The 19,512-nt window shown below is 40.7% G+C and overlaps 1 protein-coding gene across 4 annotated transcripts in view; it reads right to left on the reverse strand.

Moving 5' to 3' along the window:
- Positions 1 to 19,512, reverse strand: part of carmil3 (capping protein regulator and myosin 1 linker 3) — a 114,908-nt gene that overhangs the window by 90,061 nt on the left and 5,335 nt on the right. For all 4 annotated transcript variants that reach the window (XM_028021325.1, XM_028021327.1, XM_028021329.1 and 1 more), the window contains exons 2-3: positions 15,102 to 15,196; positions 154 to 204 (exon numbers count right to left, since the gene is read on the reverse strand). In XM_028021325.1, the coding sequence (XP_027877126.1) occupies positions 154 to 204; positions 15,102 to 15,196 (146 nt within the window). The remainder of the gene's footprint in view (positions 1 to 153; positions 205 to 15,101; positions 15,197 to 19,512) is intronic.

The following is a 19,512-nucleotide window of genomic DNA, read 5'->3' on the forward strand; positions in this document are numbered from 1 at the left end:
TTTTACGGTGAGTATCATTACATACCATCATCGGAGTTGTAAATATTACTTCTCCCTTCTCTGCTGAGGATTTTGCTTTGCCTCTGCATTAGCGTGAGCTCATGTCTGGCAAGCAAAAGGCATTAAATTCCACTGAGAGCGAGAAACATTTACCTTGGTGGGCACTTTGACAGCGAAGAGATACAGTCTCCATGTTGCCAGGACCTGAGGGGGAGAACACATTTATTTTTGTTTCTGTCACTGAGCCGGCAAATGCAGGATGCAAATCACAGCAAACAAAAAGATGGCACGGCACAAAACGTCACACAAAAAGAGCGCGAATCGTCTCCGCAGTTCATCCAAATGTCTTCGCAAGTCGAACGGAGCACTCTAAACATTAGCCTGCTAATGGCGACGGGGTTAGGAAGAATGTGAAAGAAATATAATGATGAGCCTGTGAGTCATGTGACAGACTAATTTATTTCAGTAAGTTGTGTTGATGGAACTAAGTAGCAATTATTCAACATGTGCCTCATTGTGCGAGAGAGAGAGGAAATCATAGGTGAAACAGGAGGGAGATGGAAGAGAGACGAAAAAACAAAATATGCTTTTTGTTGGCAAAAAAAAAAAGGGCATTACCATTTTAAAGTGTCTGGGGTAAAACAGGAGAAGCAAAACGAGAATATATTAATATTCTACCCATCCTATTAATCTCATTTATAATTCAGAAATCCACAATTAGCATACCCCATGTATGCACTGTGCATCTCTTCTCCACTCTAACCCTCTCTGTCTATTAGTCACACTTCCTCTGTATCTTTTCCAGTCTAGCGCTTAGTTCTCTTTCTATCTCAGTTCTAATTCTCTTTCTTGTTTCATGTCAGTCCATTGGATTTTTTTTGTTTGTTTTTCATTTTCTTGGCCCGTCCCTAATTCCTCCCATCTCCGTGTGCCACGCTGTAAGTCCTCTCTGTCGAGTTTGTGCCCAGAACCCCCAACACCTCACTCCGTCCCCTTGTGCCCTCAGCCCTTTCCACCCTCCGCTCCCTTCGCAATTCAGTTTTTTCTATTCCTTTTCTGCTCTGTCGCTTTCAATTCCTCAAGGCCTTTCTGTGCTGAATGGCTAATGGCGCCCTGCAGAGAGGCGGAGAGAGGAAGAAAGAAAATGAAACGTACAGAGACAAAAAGAAAGAAGAGGGGAAGGGCAGATGGAAACGCAGAGACACTCGATTCTTTTTTCCCCCCTGATAATGGACTCTTCGGATTCCTCTTAACGATACCACATCGTCTCCCGGCAGAGACAGCGTTACACATCAACACCCAGTGTCTTAAATATACAGACACGCATAACAGACTCCAACGGAGTTCTGAGACGAAACAAAAGGGAGATGGAATAATACCTCCCAACAAAATGGGAACAAAACCAGAAAACGAATGCATCTTCTCTGAAGATCTGAAGTCAAACAAGAAGCTTGAGGACAAGTCTAAAAGCGGCTGTAAATCCAGAGACAAGCGGGGCCCTTCCAGACGGAGCCGAGCCGAGACATAAACAACTAATTATAAAGTGACTAATAAAAGCCTTCAAAAGGCCCCGCAACCTGACAAAGGGTCTCCTCGTGTAAACAAAGACATCAATAATGCAAGCTCGCCAAAGGGCCAGCTGGAACCTCGGAAGCGAGCTTGTTCTGAAGACTGTCCCTCTCTGTCATTGCCTAAACAGACAGTGAAGTATCGTTCATTGTCAGTTTAGGCCCCATTACGGGCGAACGCAGCAAAATTATTTTCACTTAGGTTTAAGAAATCTTAAGTTGAGAAATCTTAATGCCGTTAGCTTAGCGTAACGGAGACAGCGAGCAGCAAAGGCAATTTACCTCCTACGCATACCATAGTTCAGCTAACCTTCCAGGAACTTCTAACAAATCAGCGCACATCAATCAGACAATGAACTCTTTATGTCCCTGTCGCGATAAGTATGGTGCAGGCAGTACAATGATACACTATCATTAGCCCCATAGTAACAACATTTATTTGACAGAAAGCAACATTTGAGTAAAAGAAAGCAGTAAATGTAATTGTTCTCCATCTTGGAATCCTGAAATGTACTGAACAAAGAACGACTTGGCCCACAGACTTGGCGTTAAAAGCTCAGGTTGCATCAATGTGCGCCCCTCTACAATAAGCAGGGCACCTTAGGCTACAGAATGTCAATCTGACACTTGTCAAACAGCTGGTGGGTGTTTTTTTGTGTTAAATAAATAAATAAATGATAAAACTTATACAAGGAAAACCTATAGTAAAAGGTGAATAGAAGGTTGCCTGAGGTGACGCTGCGTCTGAGGCCCAGACGGCAAAGCGGTGGCTCTGCTGCATGACTGATGTGGAAGAGGTTCAGAAAAAAACTGATACTCTGAAATTCTCAGAGTGCAAATATATTTGCAAACTTGAAATGAGACAAAAAATAACTTGCAAGTAACTTTTCAGCAAGAAAAAGAATGGTTCAAGTAAAATATTTCTAAATAATGATGAAAAATTACTATTCATCCATGAGACGTCTATGAGAGACTTTTATGATCTTCCACCATCCATCCAGCTGAGGCATAACTTTAAAAAAATCAACTAATCTGAATGCTCACAAGGCGACCTCACCTGATCACTGAGGCACTGAGCTATGACAGCTTCTACACTAAAGATTGTTGCTGTGTACTGGTAGCTCTGGTGAGTGTTTACTGATTGGATTTTTAAATTTTAAACAGCCTGAATAAGCTGAAAATCAACTTATTTCTCAGTACATCTCTGAGTCCTTTTGGGGATGGGGGGGGTAAATCCCAGGAAAATTTCTTAAGAGCAATTTTGGGGGGGGTTAGCCAAGTTACAGTGAAATGTAATGCAAGATATGGTTTAAAACGTTTTTAAACCACATTCAAGCTGCAAGACCGAAAATGACTAGCAATGCACATGAAACGTGTTTTTGTCAGTAAACAAACTGTTGAGAAGTAAAACTAAAATTAAAATGTTGCTTCTATACAAGTTTTGTTCAGTCTGACTGATCTAATCTCTGCAACACCTTTACAAAAATGTAAGGCTCTAAATAAAAAAGTCTTAATGAGTAATTGCTCTTAATAAAATTCCTCATAAACAATGATTTATTGAAATGGCTCCCAATACAAGTTATGGGCTATCTAAATTATAACTTATTCAGTTGCTTTATTTTTAAGCCTTTTTTTGTTTTGTCACGTCGTGGGTGACTGAGAACAAACAAGTAGATAGAAATGAATATCTGGGGGAATATCATAACTTAAACGTAACACTTAAAGAACCAGGGTTTATATAGAAAAATATTCAGATTTTATTTTGTGGTTTTCAAGGCTCTACATTTAAGACAGTGAGAAATAAAGCCATAACTTTCTGTTTTTTCTATCTGTTCTCGGCTCCCAGACTCTGAGCTGGGTCCACTTGCTCAGCCCCTCCCTCCCGTTTCAAATTCTTCTAATTTAACTAAAAGTTGAAAAGTTAAATATGAATGAGATGTTTGCTACCTTTGACAAAAAAGCTTAAGTCTATGAAAGCAGTGTAGCAGTTTTGCTAATGAGGCAGCTTATCATGATTCAGCAAAAGTAATGAAACAGCGAACTGCAGTCTGATCTTTATTGTTAATGAGTTTCTTCTTAATGAGCAGTGAATGTAAATAAAGGGTGTTGCATGTCTTTTGCTTTAAGTATTTACTTACTGAAGGGTTGCTATTTGTGCTGCAGAGCCACAGCTAACAGCTAGCTCCTCACTTCAGCGGCTCTGACTAGCCTGTGCCATTCAGCGCTGCTGTTGCTGCTCTCACACTTTGCACTGAACCATTGTTCTAACAATGGTAGGGGAGGACCTAAAAAGTAAATTTTTGTTTTTCTGAGATAAATGGTAGATTTATTTTGGGGGGTTTTTTTGGTTTATTTTGTCTTTTCGTATTGATATTATTTAGATGCAAACGTTTCTTCAATGACTTTTTTGGAGGGGGGGGGCAATTCTAGACTTTTCCAAGATTTCCAGACCCCCCCCCCTCAGGGATTTACGCCTATGGGGGGTTGGAAATATAATTTCCCTCCTTATCCATATTTTATACTTACAAATATGAGTGAGTTACGCAATAAAATCTGTGGTAGAGTCACCCTAAGGTATACTTTTTAGATGGGTTCATAAGAGGATTGTTGTAATTATGCATAAAGATTATGTCCTTGGATTGGGAGCACCCACTTATGTTTGGATAAATGAGTTGTCTCAAAAACACAAATTAAGCCACAAGAAAGAATATCCAGCAATTTATTATTAATTAGCCCTGCCAGCCAGAGCTTAAGACAAACCCCGCCAGTCGAAATCAGACTATTTGGCCTACTTGTTGCATTCTTTCTGCCAACACTCGTCCTATAGAGCTCAATCCAAAATGTCTAAAAAGCTGCTCAGACATTGCTCTTATGCCCCTGGAATTGCTGGAGATGAGATGGTCAGCTTCTTTGATGTGGTCAGCCAAGCAGCCAGCAAGTGACAGTTTGGAAAAAAAAAAAAAAAAAACACGGATGAAGGAAGTGGCAGGAGAAAGGACTGGAATGTAAAGATGACAAGATGAGAGGTACAGAGGTGCCCTTGCTGTGATGTGTGAGTGTCAGAAGCTCCAGTTCAAAGAAGCAACCAGCCAGCCGGCGAGCCGGACCCGGCAGCGACGCCGCGGGAGCGGGACGAGGCTTGTGTGTCACTCAGGGGTGCTTCTGCGCCGCACGCACAAGAGAGCAACTTTGTCTCTCTTTTCGCACACACACACGCCCACCCCACCCCCACGCATTCATGAGGGAGGTTCAGAGGGCGGGGGCTTATATTAATCTTAAGCTGTCAGGCTCTTGCACTTCAAACGAGATGTGGTGGAAATCAAAGCATTGCACTGGATGGTGTGTGATTGCACACGGGCGCGCGCCGCGACGTGACGTAGCCTCTGAGGAAACAAGCAGGGGGATCTGTGCCAGATTCGGTCACCAGTGATATTTTTGGCCCGTCCACAAGGGCATCTCAAAAACGAGCGCACAGAAAAGCCCCAACACGCTCACATCGAAGCGGACACATGCTAACATGTCGCACATTCATGAGACTGGAAAAACTAGTCATACCCCATGGACTGTTTCATATTTTATCACGTTCCAGCCACAGTCTTTGATGCATTTTAGTAGTATTTTACATGTGACAAAACATTAAAAAGTAGTAAAAAATGTTAAAATTTAAGGATAAGTGATATAACTGAACATGCAATATGAGCTAAAGTTAAAAGAAGAAAATATATACTGTAGACTTAAATCAGGCATGAAGGTGAATAATTTGGTCTTAACTGGTTCTTGTGCTTAAACAATAAGCCATTATAAAAAAAAGAAAGACATAAAAGCAAAAAACTGCACAACCTAGTAGCTAAGTAACTCAATAAATTAAGTCAGCTAAAAAAAAAAAAGAGCAAAACCATGTTGTCCTTCAATCTGTTCATGATCGGGAAAATGAATATGTCCCTGATTCTGATGTATGACAAAGAGATAAAATCAAATGAGAAAAAAAAAAAGAAACATAGAGCTTAAAAATATAACAATGCTCTGGATTTTTTCAGAAAAAAAGAACTATAATCCAGAGCTTTCATCCCTAGATTTAAAAAAAAAAATCAGACTCTTGGTAAACTGACAAAGCCAAGATTAAAAGAGGACAGGACGGAAAAAAGAAGACTGACAACGTGTAAACGTGGTGCAAGATAAACGTAGAGAATGACTGGGGTTAAATGGCTACCGACAGACGAGACGGAGAGAAGGACAAGTGTCTGGATTGAAAAGAGAGACGGGAAATGAATAAGATGTAGAGGGGGCAGAAACAGTCGGAGTTTGCCTTTAAGTCCTGACAGTGCACGCTCACACTCATTCACACTTTCTCTCTCTTCCCCTCTCCCTCTACCACGAGGGAAGAGAGAAGGTCAGCAGTCACACTTCACACTCACTCCGCCGCAGGCTAGCAAACATGTGTTAAGATAATCAAAGGAAATTTCAGTCCTAATTACAGCGCCAAGCGCTCACCACGCGCCATCAGATGGTAAATCTAGAGGCTTGCCGAGAAAAACGACTTTTCGGAGGCAATCTCGCAGGGACAGAGACGTAAAAAGAAATTCATGGTGTTGTTCGCTATCACACGAGCGTATTATATTTCAGAGAGGAGACTGCCAGAATGCGGGACTCAGCCAAAAAGCACGGGCTATGTCTGCATCAGAGCTTTGTGCTTCAGAGCCCCAGAACACAGCTGGAGGTCTCTGGGAAACTGAGTCATCTCGCAGGCTCACTTTCACCATCTTGAATTATGTAATTCACAGAGAGCGCTTTAGGCTTTATTTACTATCAGAGCTGACTTGTGGTGTGTCAGACGCGGTTTTTCTCAACGACGGCATAAAATGCGGAGGGCCGAAAGCAATCGGGAACAAAGACTGCGAAGCTGATGATTTGGGTTTTTTTTCAGTTTTTAGTGCATTGAACTGGTTTGTTACAGCACAGAAAATGTGGGGTCTCGAACTCTATAGAGAACAGAAACAAAACGCAGACTTTCTGCTGAACTCTTAACTGGACTGCACTCAAAATCTGGTCTCCACTTTATACCTTGCACATGTACAGAGCTAAATAACTTCTATTTTACTGTCAGTCCTGCACTTTATATTTTATATTTAGATTTATATTCATATTTTATACTGTATTTTATTTTATTCTGGAGTAACCTCACAACATTGGAAGCTCAAAACACTGTCCTGAGCCGTGTGCAACAAAATTTCGTTCTGTATACACCCTGTGCATGCAAAATGACAATAAAGTCAGTCTAAGTCTAAGTCTAAGTCTGCAACAGAAAATATATTTCTGACACAGACTAGAAGCTCTAGCATTAACGAGAATAGTAGCCAAAAGACTCCTGGTAACACAGGAGGAGCCAAAGCGATCCACAGTTCAGGTTAGGTGGTGGCATTTATCGTATCGTTTATCAATTACTGTGGTACATTTCTTTTCATGATAATATTTTGATTCAACGTTGTCACAACATATTCAAATTAATTAAGTTTAAACCCCCTAAAGCTCGCCGCATTGTCAGGATTGCTATTTTCACGATTTTTAACCTTTTGTTCCATAAAGGTGTACCCATGAATATCAGCAAATTTTTTAATTATAATTAAACGCAGTTTGTGTGTGCATTTCAACGATAAAAATCACTTCTTAACTTCTTTATGTGATTGTGTATTACAAATGGGAATGTTTTTTCACGAACGGTATTCGTGCTTATGAGAGAGACTGTGATTGCTGTCATGCGGTCACAGTTGTACGGTTACCTAAAAAAAAAAAAAGTAGTAATAGTTTTTGTTCTTACAGCAGTACCACAAACTACCTTGATAAATATTTAAGTCCATATCGTTCACACTTTGTTCAGGTAGGAGGATCTCAGGACAAATATTGGTGCACTCATCAAATTCGGCCCCATGCAAGTGTTGCTAGGCGACCTTACCTTTTTAGTTTAGCAACATACTGCCAAAAGCATGACGCTTTTTCTTCAGCAGACAGAGAAACTGGACAAACTGTTTTTTGCCCATCATGTAAAACATTATGTGTGGCAGAAAATTAACTTTGCCTTTTGCTCTGAACAAATCACCCCCACTGGTTAGGGAGCATCATAATGTGGGATTATTTATTTTTATCAGTAAGGACAGGAAAGCTCATCGGTGTTGATTAGAAAATGGGTAAAGTTAAATATAGGGCAAGAAAACCTGCAAAAGTCTACAACAGAGGTTCACCTTAAAGCAGAACAACAATGTTAAAACAACCACAACAGCAGTGGAATAGTTTAGATCGAGGTACATCTGTATGTAATAGAAGATTTGAACATTGCTGTTCAAAGATGAGCTTCATCCCTGATCTCAGATTTATAATATAAATCTATAATATTTAGAAAACAAAGCATAATTTTTCCTTCCACAATAAAAGGCAATTATATTTTAGACACAAAATCCCAATGAAACAGAGTTTTGCGGCAAAACGGGACGACTGTTCAAGGAGTTCAGGGCACAGCAAGTGGGAAAGGAACTGGCCGTCCTCCAGCTGGAAGACAAAGTTGCAGACAACATTAGACTTCACACACAAGGCAACTTATTCATATTGGCAGCCGGGCGCTTCCTGCTGACGATGCAGCACCAGGTGTCACTGGGGTGAAGCAATGAAGTTTGCAGGAGGAGAACGCTTGCTCAGAAGCAGGTTTTCAATTACGCAATTTCCCCGAGTACGAGCGTTGAGCTTTAACTTTCCAAGTTTCACTCGTGAACTTAGCTTTTTACAAATTACATCCAGTCTGACTTACTGCACGACAAGCTCAAGTTGGTGGGACACATTCAATAAGCAAATGAGACACGGCTACTGAACTCCGGGGGGAATCGTGTGGAAAAGCGAGACATTGTCTGGACTTGGCATTATATTTCTGATGTGCCCATGAATACTTGCAGAGGTAGAGCGGCGAGGGGCGCATCCGCTATGTGGCATCTGTATATGGCTAAACAAAACATCAATCTTATGCATGATCCGTGAACACGCATTTTCCCAACCACTAACAAACAAAAAGATACGGAGCAATGCCTTAGGAGTACATCTCGTTCTCCCGCTCGTGATTTTTTTTTAAATGAGATGTTCAACAAAACTCAGGAGTTTGTTTTTTTTTTTCTTGTGAGCATGAAAACCTCAAATATGCATGAGACGGCTGGGCAAAAAAAAGAAAAAGATCTGGATTCAGATGAGGTTTGGCGTTTTTTCCCCCTTGCAACAATCAGGAAGCCCTCAGGTGGCTGTATGCTACAATTGCTCACCGTTTTCTTTATCGGCGCTAAAAACACCAAACGCTGAGGCAGCATTAGGAGCCGCTCTTGCCTATCGGTCGAGTCAGGTGTCTTGAACAGCTTTGGCGAGCTGTAGTGGAAACAGCGCTTCCATGTGCCATTAAACATGTCTGGATAATGTGCTGCACCTTGTTGGAGGAATTGAAATTAAATAAAAGTAAGAGCGCAAAGCAAATCAAAGTATCCCAGAAGACGTGCGCGCTCTCTAGAGATCGTCTGAGAAACTCATCGTTAAAGCACCGCTCAACAGATTTCCGAGCCTCGCTTTCCGTGTACGACCCAATTCTGAAAAAAAAAAAGAAAATTTATGTCATTGTTGATAACCGGAGTCAATGCTGGTCTCTTTTAAAATCTCATCCCCTGTTGTGGCGGTGGCATCATGCTGTGGGGATGCTTTTTGTTCTTTTTGTTTCTGACCCATTTTCTAATAATTTTGTGTTTTCCATTTTCGAGTTGGAGTAATTCAGTTGCAGCTTTTACATCATGTAAATGCTGCAATTTCTCTTACAGCATTTAAAGTTATGGCATCTAATGTGCCGTAAATGTACACTATGGATACGTGATATTAGAAAATTATGCAGTGGCGAACATTTTAATCCAATAGTTTTACGATATAGTTTGGGATGAACATTTTGCTGACTCCTTTGTCTCTTGTCGGTCATTTTAATGCTCGCTAAATGCCAAACTCTCTCGGTTGACCTTTAGTATCACAGACACCATTGTCCACTGTGGGTCTCTGCTGCAGGGACTCCAACCTGGTGAAACATATTATTGACATCGAAAGTCTATTTTGACGTGGTGATTATATATTTGTGTACATAATATGTTGCTTCTATGTGGTTCCTTGTTAATATATCAAGTGTCATAAGTTGTGTTTTCATTAAAAATGTGTGTAAAACTTTGTTGATATTCTGCTGATGTCAATAAAACACAATTTCGCAATTGGGGTGTTTCCATTAAATAAGAAATGCAATTAAAATCACAATGAATAAGTTTGTAATTCGGTAAGTCATTATCAGATGAATTGCAAGTAACTGCGTTTAAGATGCAGTTACTTCTTATTTTTCTTTTTTTTACATAAAATAGCTACAGCAGGATGGCTGTAGCTACCCAAACATGTTCTGGGTAGCTTTTTTCTTTGATGAATATAATTGTTTGAAAATTTGTTTGATATTTAAGAACATGTCTCTGACATTTAAATTTATCAAAATTTTGGAAACATTTAACTGTAGGTGGGTAAAAAGCAGTTTTACCAGGCTGTTGAGAAATCATTGCTTCCTGAAGGCGTGGACTGTGCTACAGTTTTACATTTTACCCAATCGCTAGTGTTTGGTCGTGATGTATGTAACCAGTTCACCGCTAAGCTTACAGGAAATTGTGTCCGTCGTAAAACAACCGTCTCTCACTGCCGATAGAAAAGGTGTGGCCAACCCGAATGAACGGCTTTCTTCACTTCAAGACTATAATTTTAAAACTTTGCAGAAAATCAATATCCATCGCCCCCAACTCTGATTGGCCCGGTTAAAATTCAACCAGAGAAATTGAGCTTAATGAGAGAAATTCCAGACAGAGCACTGAAGGGAATGAGAATTGGGCAGAATTGGGTAGGAAGGCAATGGCCGGGGAAATTAAAATGCAACAAAGAAGCAAAGACAGAAGAAACCTGTAAGAACAAAATTACTTTTTCAAAGCATTGTATTTTTTATTTGTAACTAACAATCTGTAAGATGTGTTACTTTCACAGCAGCAGAATAGTTTTTGCTTTTTTGTTCTTCAATTTCTGCTGAATTTCTGCAAAATAATAGTAGGTTTACTCATGATAACGTGAGAATCTTGAGCTGCCTCAGTTATTCTTCTCTCTTGGTAAAAAGATATGTGCAAAAGCCCTGCAAAAGTGACCTTGTGATATTGCATTTCAAATGACTCAGTCTACCTTGTGTTTTTATTGGCACTTAGCAATAGCTTTTCAATTTCTATCAAAGGGCTCGATTTTTTTCCAAAGGTTTCTTTTTTTACCCAACAACAACACTAAAATGCATTCCATTTACATCGTCATAGACATTCCTTGCCGCAGTCTCATTCAGGGTTTCATGGTTTCATTTTAGAGGCAATGTTCGGCCATGGTTTCACACGGGTGCACGTTTTGAAAGTCGCCGTTGCTCGTCAACATCTGTTTTTGAGAACCACATGAGGTGATTCAGTTAACAAATCCACTTCCACACGGGACAACAAACAGCAATCCAAGTCACCAAGGTGCTGCATATTTGTCTGTGGCTGGATGAGAGGTTCCTACACAGGCAGGGGCTTATAATAATAATAATAATAATAATAATAATAATAATAATAATAATAATAATAATCATAATCATAATAATAATAATATCACATTTAATTTACAGTAACTTTCAGAACCAAAGACACTTTTCAACATTAAAAACACAAATTAAAATGGTAATAAATGTCTGTAAAAACACAAAACCAGGAAATTACCAAACAAAATCAAAGTGAGAAAGCTTAGTTTACATTAGACATGTAGAAGAGGGAATTCAGGAAAATGAATGTTTTTGACCTCCTGTTTTTGGGGTCATTTAGGCAGGATGGCCCCCTGGGAAGCTTCACCACTGTTCTGCAAAAATAATGGCTCTCACTGTGATTCGTTTGATTTCCAAACCCGTAGAAAGTGTCTGCATCCGTTTCCAGACTTCAAGAAGTCAGTGACGTTGCTTCTCCTCAGTTCTTCAGTTTATTTTTATATCAGCACTTGATGTGTCACTTCTACCTACATTTTCACCTACTTCAGTCATATTTCACATAGGGCAAGATTGTGGTATTTATTCATGTCAATTGGTTTACATTATGTATTGTTTTATTAATGTTAAAAATTAAGGTGTGGGGGAAAAAGGCAAATCAAGACAGCAATGGTTCACCAGAGCAGAAATCTTCCCAAACTAAATCCTGGAAAAGCTTTAAGATGAGCCGAAGAGTAGAGCAAAAAAATACAACACGGAACTCTGATTCTTGTGAAATTATATACAAAGGTTATACAAAGTACCAACAGAAGGGATAATAACAATTGTGCTACAAGTGATTTTGTTAGTAACAATATTTTATCCATCCTGCTTTCCCTGCTTTAATCTAACAGATATTTTTAGACTGTGGGAGGAAGCTGGAGTGCAGAAAGACCTCTGGCTGGCATTTGAACCGAAGACCTTCTTCCAGCCAGGCCAGAGTGCTACAACACTACCTAACACTATCCAGCCCAGGAATTCCTGAGCATCAGGTGTTTTCCAAGTTAAAGGTGGCATTCTAAAATTTTTTGGTGCGAGACGTTTCGTGCATAAAAGAGGAATTTATTTTCAAACTTCCCCCACATCTTTGCCGGGCTGTTAACAAACGAAGGCAGCGCTGCGTCATCGTCTACAAGACGAACCTTCGCCCATTAGGATGAAAGTTCACTTTCACTGCAAACATCTCATTTCAACCGGTTTCAGCTTGTAGAGTCCAGAAAACAGGGAGCCACTCACATTTATGAATGATTTATGTGCAACAGGGGGACTTTAAAAGGCAATTCAAAGCCATAAATCATCATTACATATTACACCCACCACGAGTTTCATAAATTACAACCCTGCCGTAAACATCACACACACACAAACACCCTCTCCCCCCCCAACCACACAACTATACAGTTGCTGAACATCCAAGCATAACTAAACCTTCAGACGGAGGAGTAGCACTTAGCCGACCTCGGCTCTTTGCGCCGAGTTCTCTTGAGCAGCTTCTCTGCGTTAACTGTAGAACCCTGGGCAGGGATGAGCACCCGAGTGTGTCCAGGACTGTCGAGCAGTGACTCGCTCAGCAAGTAATTGGCCTATTATTGGTGAGAGCACAGAAACCGCAGAGTCAACAGAGGATGAAACGGAGCAACCGATCAGGATAAATAAGTGGCGGAAGAGCCAAATCGGCAAGTGGGGCATCACAACACATCAGAGATTTCCTCCGCACTTTCTCTCTCTTTCGTTCTCCCTGCTCACTCCATCCTTCATTCACACTCCTCCAGTGGGAAGCCCTCCCCTTTTCCTCCATCATATTCACTACCTCTCTCTCCCCCCACCTCGCCCTCTCTGCCTTTGAAGATGCTTTGTTTTCTTGACTTGCCTCTAATCTTCAAATAGGGTGATCTAATAATGGCCGCAAGAGTGCGTGTGCAAGCGAGTTCTGTAGCTCTGAGCCTTAAGTGTGTGTGTGGTGTGTGGGAGTGTGCGGGGGGGTGTGCATGTGTGTGTCTATGTCTAAGCGTGCTGTACATGCCAATATGCACGCATGTTGTGTGTTTGGATGCGATAGATGCACGCGTGTTGACGCGTCCCGACACGTTGCCCTGGGTGCTGTTTGGATGTCATGCTGTGCCCTCCCAGGGTCTGTCTGAGGTGTGTGTGTGTGTGTGTGTGAGTGTGTCACAGAATGACGGCTGGTACAGTCAACACACAATGACAGTTGGATATTAACAAACCTCCAGAGGCGAAAAGAGGGCTGGAAGAAGGAGCAAAATTTAGAATAAAGGCTTAATGATATACATAAACCAGAAGCATAAAGCACTAATCTATTTTACTCTACCGCCATAAAAAGTAGGGAAAAATGGGAGATGTCGTAATGACAACTATGATTTTGACCAGTTCATTTCAGTTCCACATGCGAAGAAGGTAAAAGGAGCAAGTTACTGCAGCCGTTTCCTGCAGGCTTAAGAAGAATAAATACATTGCAAAGGAAGAAAACCTCCTGTGGTCAACATTTGGACTTATTAAAATCGGAATTTTCAGTGTAGTTTATTGGGATGTAATATGGTACACGTACAAAAACTTTCACGGAAGGAAACAGTGCTTAATATTGAACTGTTTTAGCTTTTTATGTGTGAATCACATCGATTTTTAACTTCCTAGGTCACGAACACGTCTGCAAAACGCCGTACGTAACGAGTCGACTCCATTAAACAGACGCTCCCTTTCACCGGTTGCGATGTTTCTGAGATTGTGGGTATTTGGTGCACGGCGTAGGCCGAATAAAGCTATTCAGCCTTCATCCAGATAAACGCATTCATTAGAGCGAAAAGATTACCTTTAGAGAAATAGAGACCTTGACAACGAGCTGGAATGAATTCAAATAGTCTATGAGTTTTCCCTCCTCCCCTCGCTTAGCAGCAGAAGCGGCCAGGGTTTATTTGGATAGTAAAAAAAAAAAAAAAAATCTTGTAAGGCAAAGACCTAATTGAATTGCTTTGGATGGTAAGAGGAGCTCAATACCCCTTAACAGGTTTGAGGGAGGGTGGAGGGAAGGGCATGAGGAGAAGAAGCACAGGAAGTAAGTGTGGTGGTGGAGGGGAGATGACAGGGTGGAGAATAATCGAGATGGACAGATAAGGAGACAGGGAGGGAAAGAAAATAAAGAGAGGGGGTTGGGGCTGGAACAATAAAAATATATGCCAGAATGGAAGACAGATAATAGAGATTGAAAAAAGAAGAACGTAGAGAGCGACTAATTCACTTATCAGCATGTGCATCTTGCTGTCTTCAGGGGGAGGTAATGAGCTCACTCCTGTGCATAACGACACCATGTGAGTAAGCGATCGGTCACTAACGCCGTTGACTAATTGTCACTGTCTCATAAACAGTGGTGGCCTCGGCGCCGGCGGGTTCCTCCGGAGCGCCGCGGGCTGCCCACGGGCCTTCTGGCATCCGCATTTTCTTTACTTTAAAACAAACTCAACAAACGCCACGCCAGCACACGACGTCTGGGCTTATATGCTCTCTCTCACACACACACACACACACACACACACACACACACACACACACACACACACACACACACACACACACACACACACGCATACCACTCCCGCCTGTGGCATTAAGGTCATCCTGCCACATCTAATAAACTCTCAGCAAGAACTCAGTAGGCAGTGGCATGGTGTCCACTTTGCTCTGCTTAGGCGGCATCTGTCCTAAGCCTGATTTGCAACGCGTCTGTCGGACGTCTCGCGAAGCAAAGCGCAATCTGCGACTTGTTACGACTCCCTCCGTTTCTTGGAGTTCGGTCCGACCGAAGCGCTTAAATGTCAAGTTGTTGTTTTATTTTTTCCCCTTCCAAGCTCAACTACCAGTGTTCACAAATATGGTCTCTGTTGGTGGAAGAGAGCGAAGGCTCTTACCAGGATTCTGTCCTCTGACTTGCCGCCTCTCGTCTCCTGCTTGATGGCTCGCACAAACTTAACAGGCTGTTTGTCCAAAACCTTCCTGATGCTCTCTGGGGGAAAAAAAAAGAGACAGAGAAAGAGAGAGAGAATATGAAATCAAAGTGATCTAAATGAATAACTGAAAAGACAGCTAAAGGGTTTCATACAGAAAATGTATACAATATAAATATACAACCGGGGCCAAAGAATTAGTGTAAAAGCTTTTATAAATAAGCACCGTCTTTATTGATAATCAATATTGGTTGAAGTCAAAACGCTGCTTGCCAAAATATTGCTGTTTTTTTACTTTCTGCTCCCTGATGGGTCCTTACCGAGTCGTTTCCCCACATGGAGCGTAAAGACATTGAAAGTTACATCAACCACAGAAATGGTGAGTTTCCCCATTCATAAATGATCATTATTTTGTAATGAGTGATTAAAGCCATACGGTTCCAGGACTGTTCAGAATCAGTCCCAAAGTTTTGATGTTAGCCTGCATCATCTATTCCAAAACCAGTTTTCATGTACGCTTGGTGTCACTGTCTCGTCAGAAATCCCAGCCGTCAAACCCAGGAGACAGGAAAACGGTTAGCATTTTGAGTAGCAACCCAAGAACCATTAAAACTCGAGCCTCTAATGTACTGGAAGCTGCTGGAACACCAGTGTTACTGTCAACATGGACCAAGAAAGTGTGAACTGGGAGAGAAGTCCATACACCAAAACCTTTGAGTTTGACAGTGATTGACAGCTGCCAACAGACAGTCTCCTAAAGTTTTATTGTAAGAGGAGCAGGGGCGCTGCCAGAAATCTTGGGCCCCATGACAGAAAATTTAATTGGGCCCCCCGTTTGCACCTGCTGTTACAATTTCTTGAGTCTATCTGAACCATCAAAAGCATCACAATTTCAAAGGCAAGCAACTGCCTTGCTTTCTTTGGTTCAATACTGATAGTAGCACAATATTTACTGTTCATGAATTTTACATGCAACAGTCCACATACAATGTACAAATAGGTTGCTTAATTTTTTAAAATTAGTTTTAGCTTACTGAAAGGTCTCTCCCCACCAGCAACAGACACAGGCCACGTGCAAAATATACATAAAGCAATCAAAAAATGATATGTAGTTGCATTTTATTCAAGCTACGGTATAACTTTAATTAAAAAAATACTTTTTTGTGTCATGACTGTTTGTTATGAGCCAGATAATCTGTGAAAAGATCAATCCCCTCTACCTTCTCCCTGAGATACTATTGCTGGCTAAAGATTGTAATTTACAGCACTAAAACCCACCTGATTGGTTGTTTCCAGAGAGCACTGGAAGAAGAAAGAGGGATTACATTTTTCTCAGATAACTTCTCTGACTGTCACGACATGTTGACAGTTCTAGCAAATATGGGAATTTTTTTTTATAAAAGTTGCATACTGCAGCTTTAATTTCCCTTATGAGGGGACAGGTCATGAGGGACGTGGGAAGAGATGTCTGTAATCTAAAGGCAAGTTAAGGTAAAACTGTGTGGACTGGCTCCAGTACAAACAGGAGGCTGTTTTGTCATTATCATTTTATAAAGATTGTTTGAGTTTCAGTAATATAGTCAGTGATGCATTGTTTTTGTTGTGCAATTGTAAACAGAGCAAAGAGAGAGAAATCCCTATAGATTTCCTGGAATGATGCTAACTAGCTTGTCATTGAAAACAGTGTTTCTCACCATTTCATTGGGGCAGGAGAATTTAGAGCTGTTGTTGACTGACTCACCTGCTGTTAAGTGTGGTAAAAAGTACAGGTACAAGTTAAATATATGACTATCTTGGTATTTTATTCCTTAACTCATTAAATGCTAGTGAAATGGAGGCAAACAGTAGTCTGTAGCTAAGCTAACTATGCTTAGCTACAGATGGTTGATAATCTCATAGTCTACCCATCTGTCTTAGAGAAAAACTGGGTTACAAATTGACACTCTCGTCTTTATTTTTCTCGCTTTCTATTTTTTTTTTTTTGATTTTTTTGAAAACCTGACTTTATAATTTTTCTTAGCAGCAAGTTGTTCTTGTTTTCTACTGAATGCAGCTGAACACCGTCACCGTCAAGCGCCACGCAGGAACCAACCATTTAACAGATCCAGGGGGGTCCAGGGCAAATATGAATGTCTGCTTTTGTTGGTCTGGGAGAGGTAAAATTTCATTTTTGCTGTTAAAAATAACTTATAAAAAACATGATATGATTAATTTTGTAATTGACACTGCCCTATTTTTTTTTCTACTTCTGTGAAGAAAAGAAAATATTTTGTGGGGCCCCCAGTCCGTCAGGGGCCCTAGGAATTGTCCTAACTTTTGCCCCTGAAGAGGAGATATATACAGTATATGTAGCCATTTTGCAAAATGAACAGAATGTTCAGCGGTCAATGTGAGATTTCCAAACCAAAGAACATCAACATGGCTGTGCATTTGCACAAATAGTTCATTATTTGTGCAACTAGTTCACTTGATAAACTGGATATGACAGTGAAGTGAAATAACTACTGGAAATCCTTCAATTTCAGCTCAAGTCAACATGATGATTACAACTTGTAGATGTCCCAGCAGGTTAACGATCTTAAAAAAACACATTAAAATGGTAAAGCAGGCCAACATTACCCAACTGGAGAGACCTTCTCATAGCACCGACTTTAGTCAGTAACTCAGTGAGAATACTTAAAAAACATATTTGATTGGTCAAATATTCAAAATTGCACCAGAAGTAAAAAAAGAAAAAAGTCAGATGTCGAAATTCAACTTCAAATGACCCTAATGACCTGTCCAGGGTGACCCCGCCTCTCGCCCGGAATGTTGGCTGGAGATAGACACCAGCACCTCCCGACCCCTTTAAGGGACAAGGGTGTACAGAAGATGGATGGATGGATGGATGGATGGACGGATGGACGGATGGATGGATGCATGTGGGTGGGTGGATGGATGGATGGATGGATGGATGGTGACCCTAATGTGTTTTAGAAAAAATTCACAATATATTCAAGCTTCCAAATTGTGTTTCTACAATTCGTTGAAGTCGTTATACAACCATTCCATGGTGAAAAAAGGAAAAAGTTCAACTTAATCATGAAAAGCACACAGTGATTTACATTTATGCAAATGTTGCTTATATGCAAAACTGCAGGAAACTACAAAGTAACATCTTGAGTTGCTGCAGCAACAGTAGCAGCTCAAGATGTTATGAACAGAAGAACAGAGGTACTCCTGTTGCAATGGGGTTTATATATTTAAGGAAACCACAGTAAGTATCGATTGTAACAATACTGAGCTTGACCTGTTATCCTCAATATTCTGTTAGTTTTCTGCTAAAGTTAAATCCCTGAAATGAAGTGACTGGGGGAAAAAAAGCCAATTTCCCACGTGAATTCGGATCCCACCTTTTCACCCCGACCCCTATTTAGTTATTTAAATTGATACGAACCTTTTAAAGCTAAATGCTGACAGAGAACTACAACTTAATATGGTTAATTCACTGCCAAGATAACACGAGAATTATGACGTCCATATCAGCACAGATGCAATTTCAGCACATTGGGTCTTCACCTCTGAGTGAAATATTTGTAAATCATATGCTGAGCTCCGGAGTTAACAGCTTTCGAACATGATCAACTGCGCTTTCTCCACTAAGAATGATTTGCTAGAAGAGGGAAATAAGATTTAACGAAATATAAAAAGGCCTTTTGTGCATGCCATGATAATCACCATGTAAAAATTTGCTTTGTGTTGGGGTTCAATAACTGAACAAGAACCTGCCAGAGAGGGTAATATACAATAAGAAGGAAAGATGACGATGAAGCAAACGATTTGGTGCTCGGTTTTGTTTCATTTCATCATTTTCTCAACATCTCGGTAAAACTTTTATTTGGGAACCATCCGGAGATAATTTGTTGATCGGCGTTTCTTCCATCTCAAAATCTTTCTTAAAAGGGGTTTACGTTTCATTGCAAAAGTGAAAAAAATTACATTTCTTATTGTTAATTGTTGGGTTGCTCATTTAAATACAGCCATACAGGAGATGTACAGTCAGAGACAAGGAGCTTGTCAGAACAGCCACATGGAAAACTAGCAATGTGCTCAAGAACGAACTGAGCTCCCTGCTTCACTTCGGCGGATCACTTTCAGAGCTACAGCGCCTTTCAAAAGTATTCTTACCTCAAATGTTTCGCATTTTGTTACATTGCAACCGTAAACCTCTGTGAATTTTATTTGGATGGAGTTTATGTGCCACAAAAAGTAGGGCATAATTGTGAAATGGAGGAAAAATACATTGTTTTTACACATTCATTTTTGGCTTATAGTTGTGATCATCCGTCTTAAGCCACAACTTTGTAAAACCACCAGCTGCCAGGTTCCAGAAGTG

This window comes from Xiphophorus couchianus, chromosome 6 (assembly GCF_001444195.1).
Source record: "Xiphophorus couchianus chromosome 6, X_couchianus-1.0, whole genome shotgun sequence".
Lineage (NCBI taxonomy): Eukaryota > Metazoa > Chordata > Actinopteri > Cyprinodontiformes > Poeciliidae > Xiphophorus > Xiphophorus couchianus.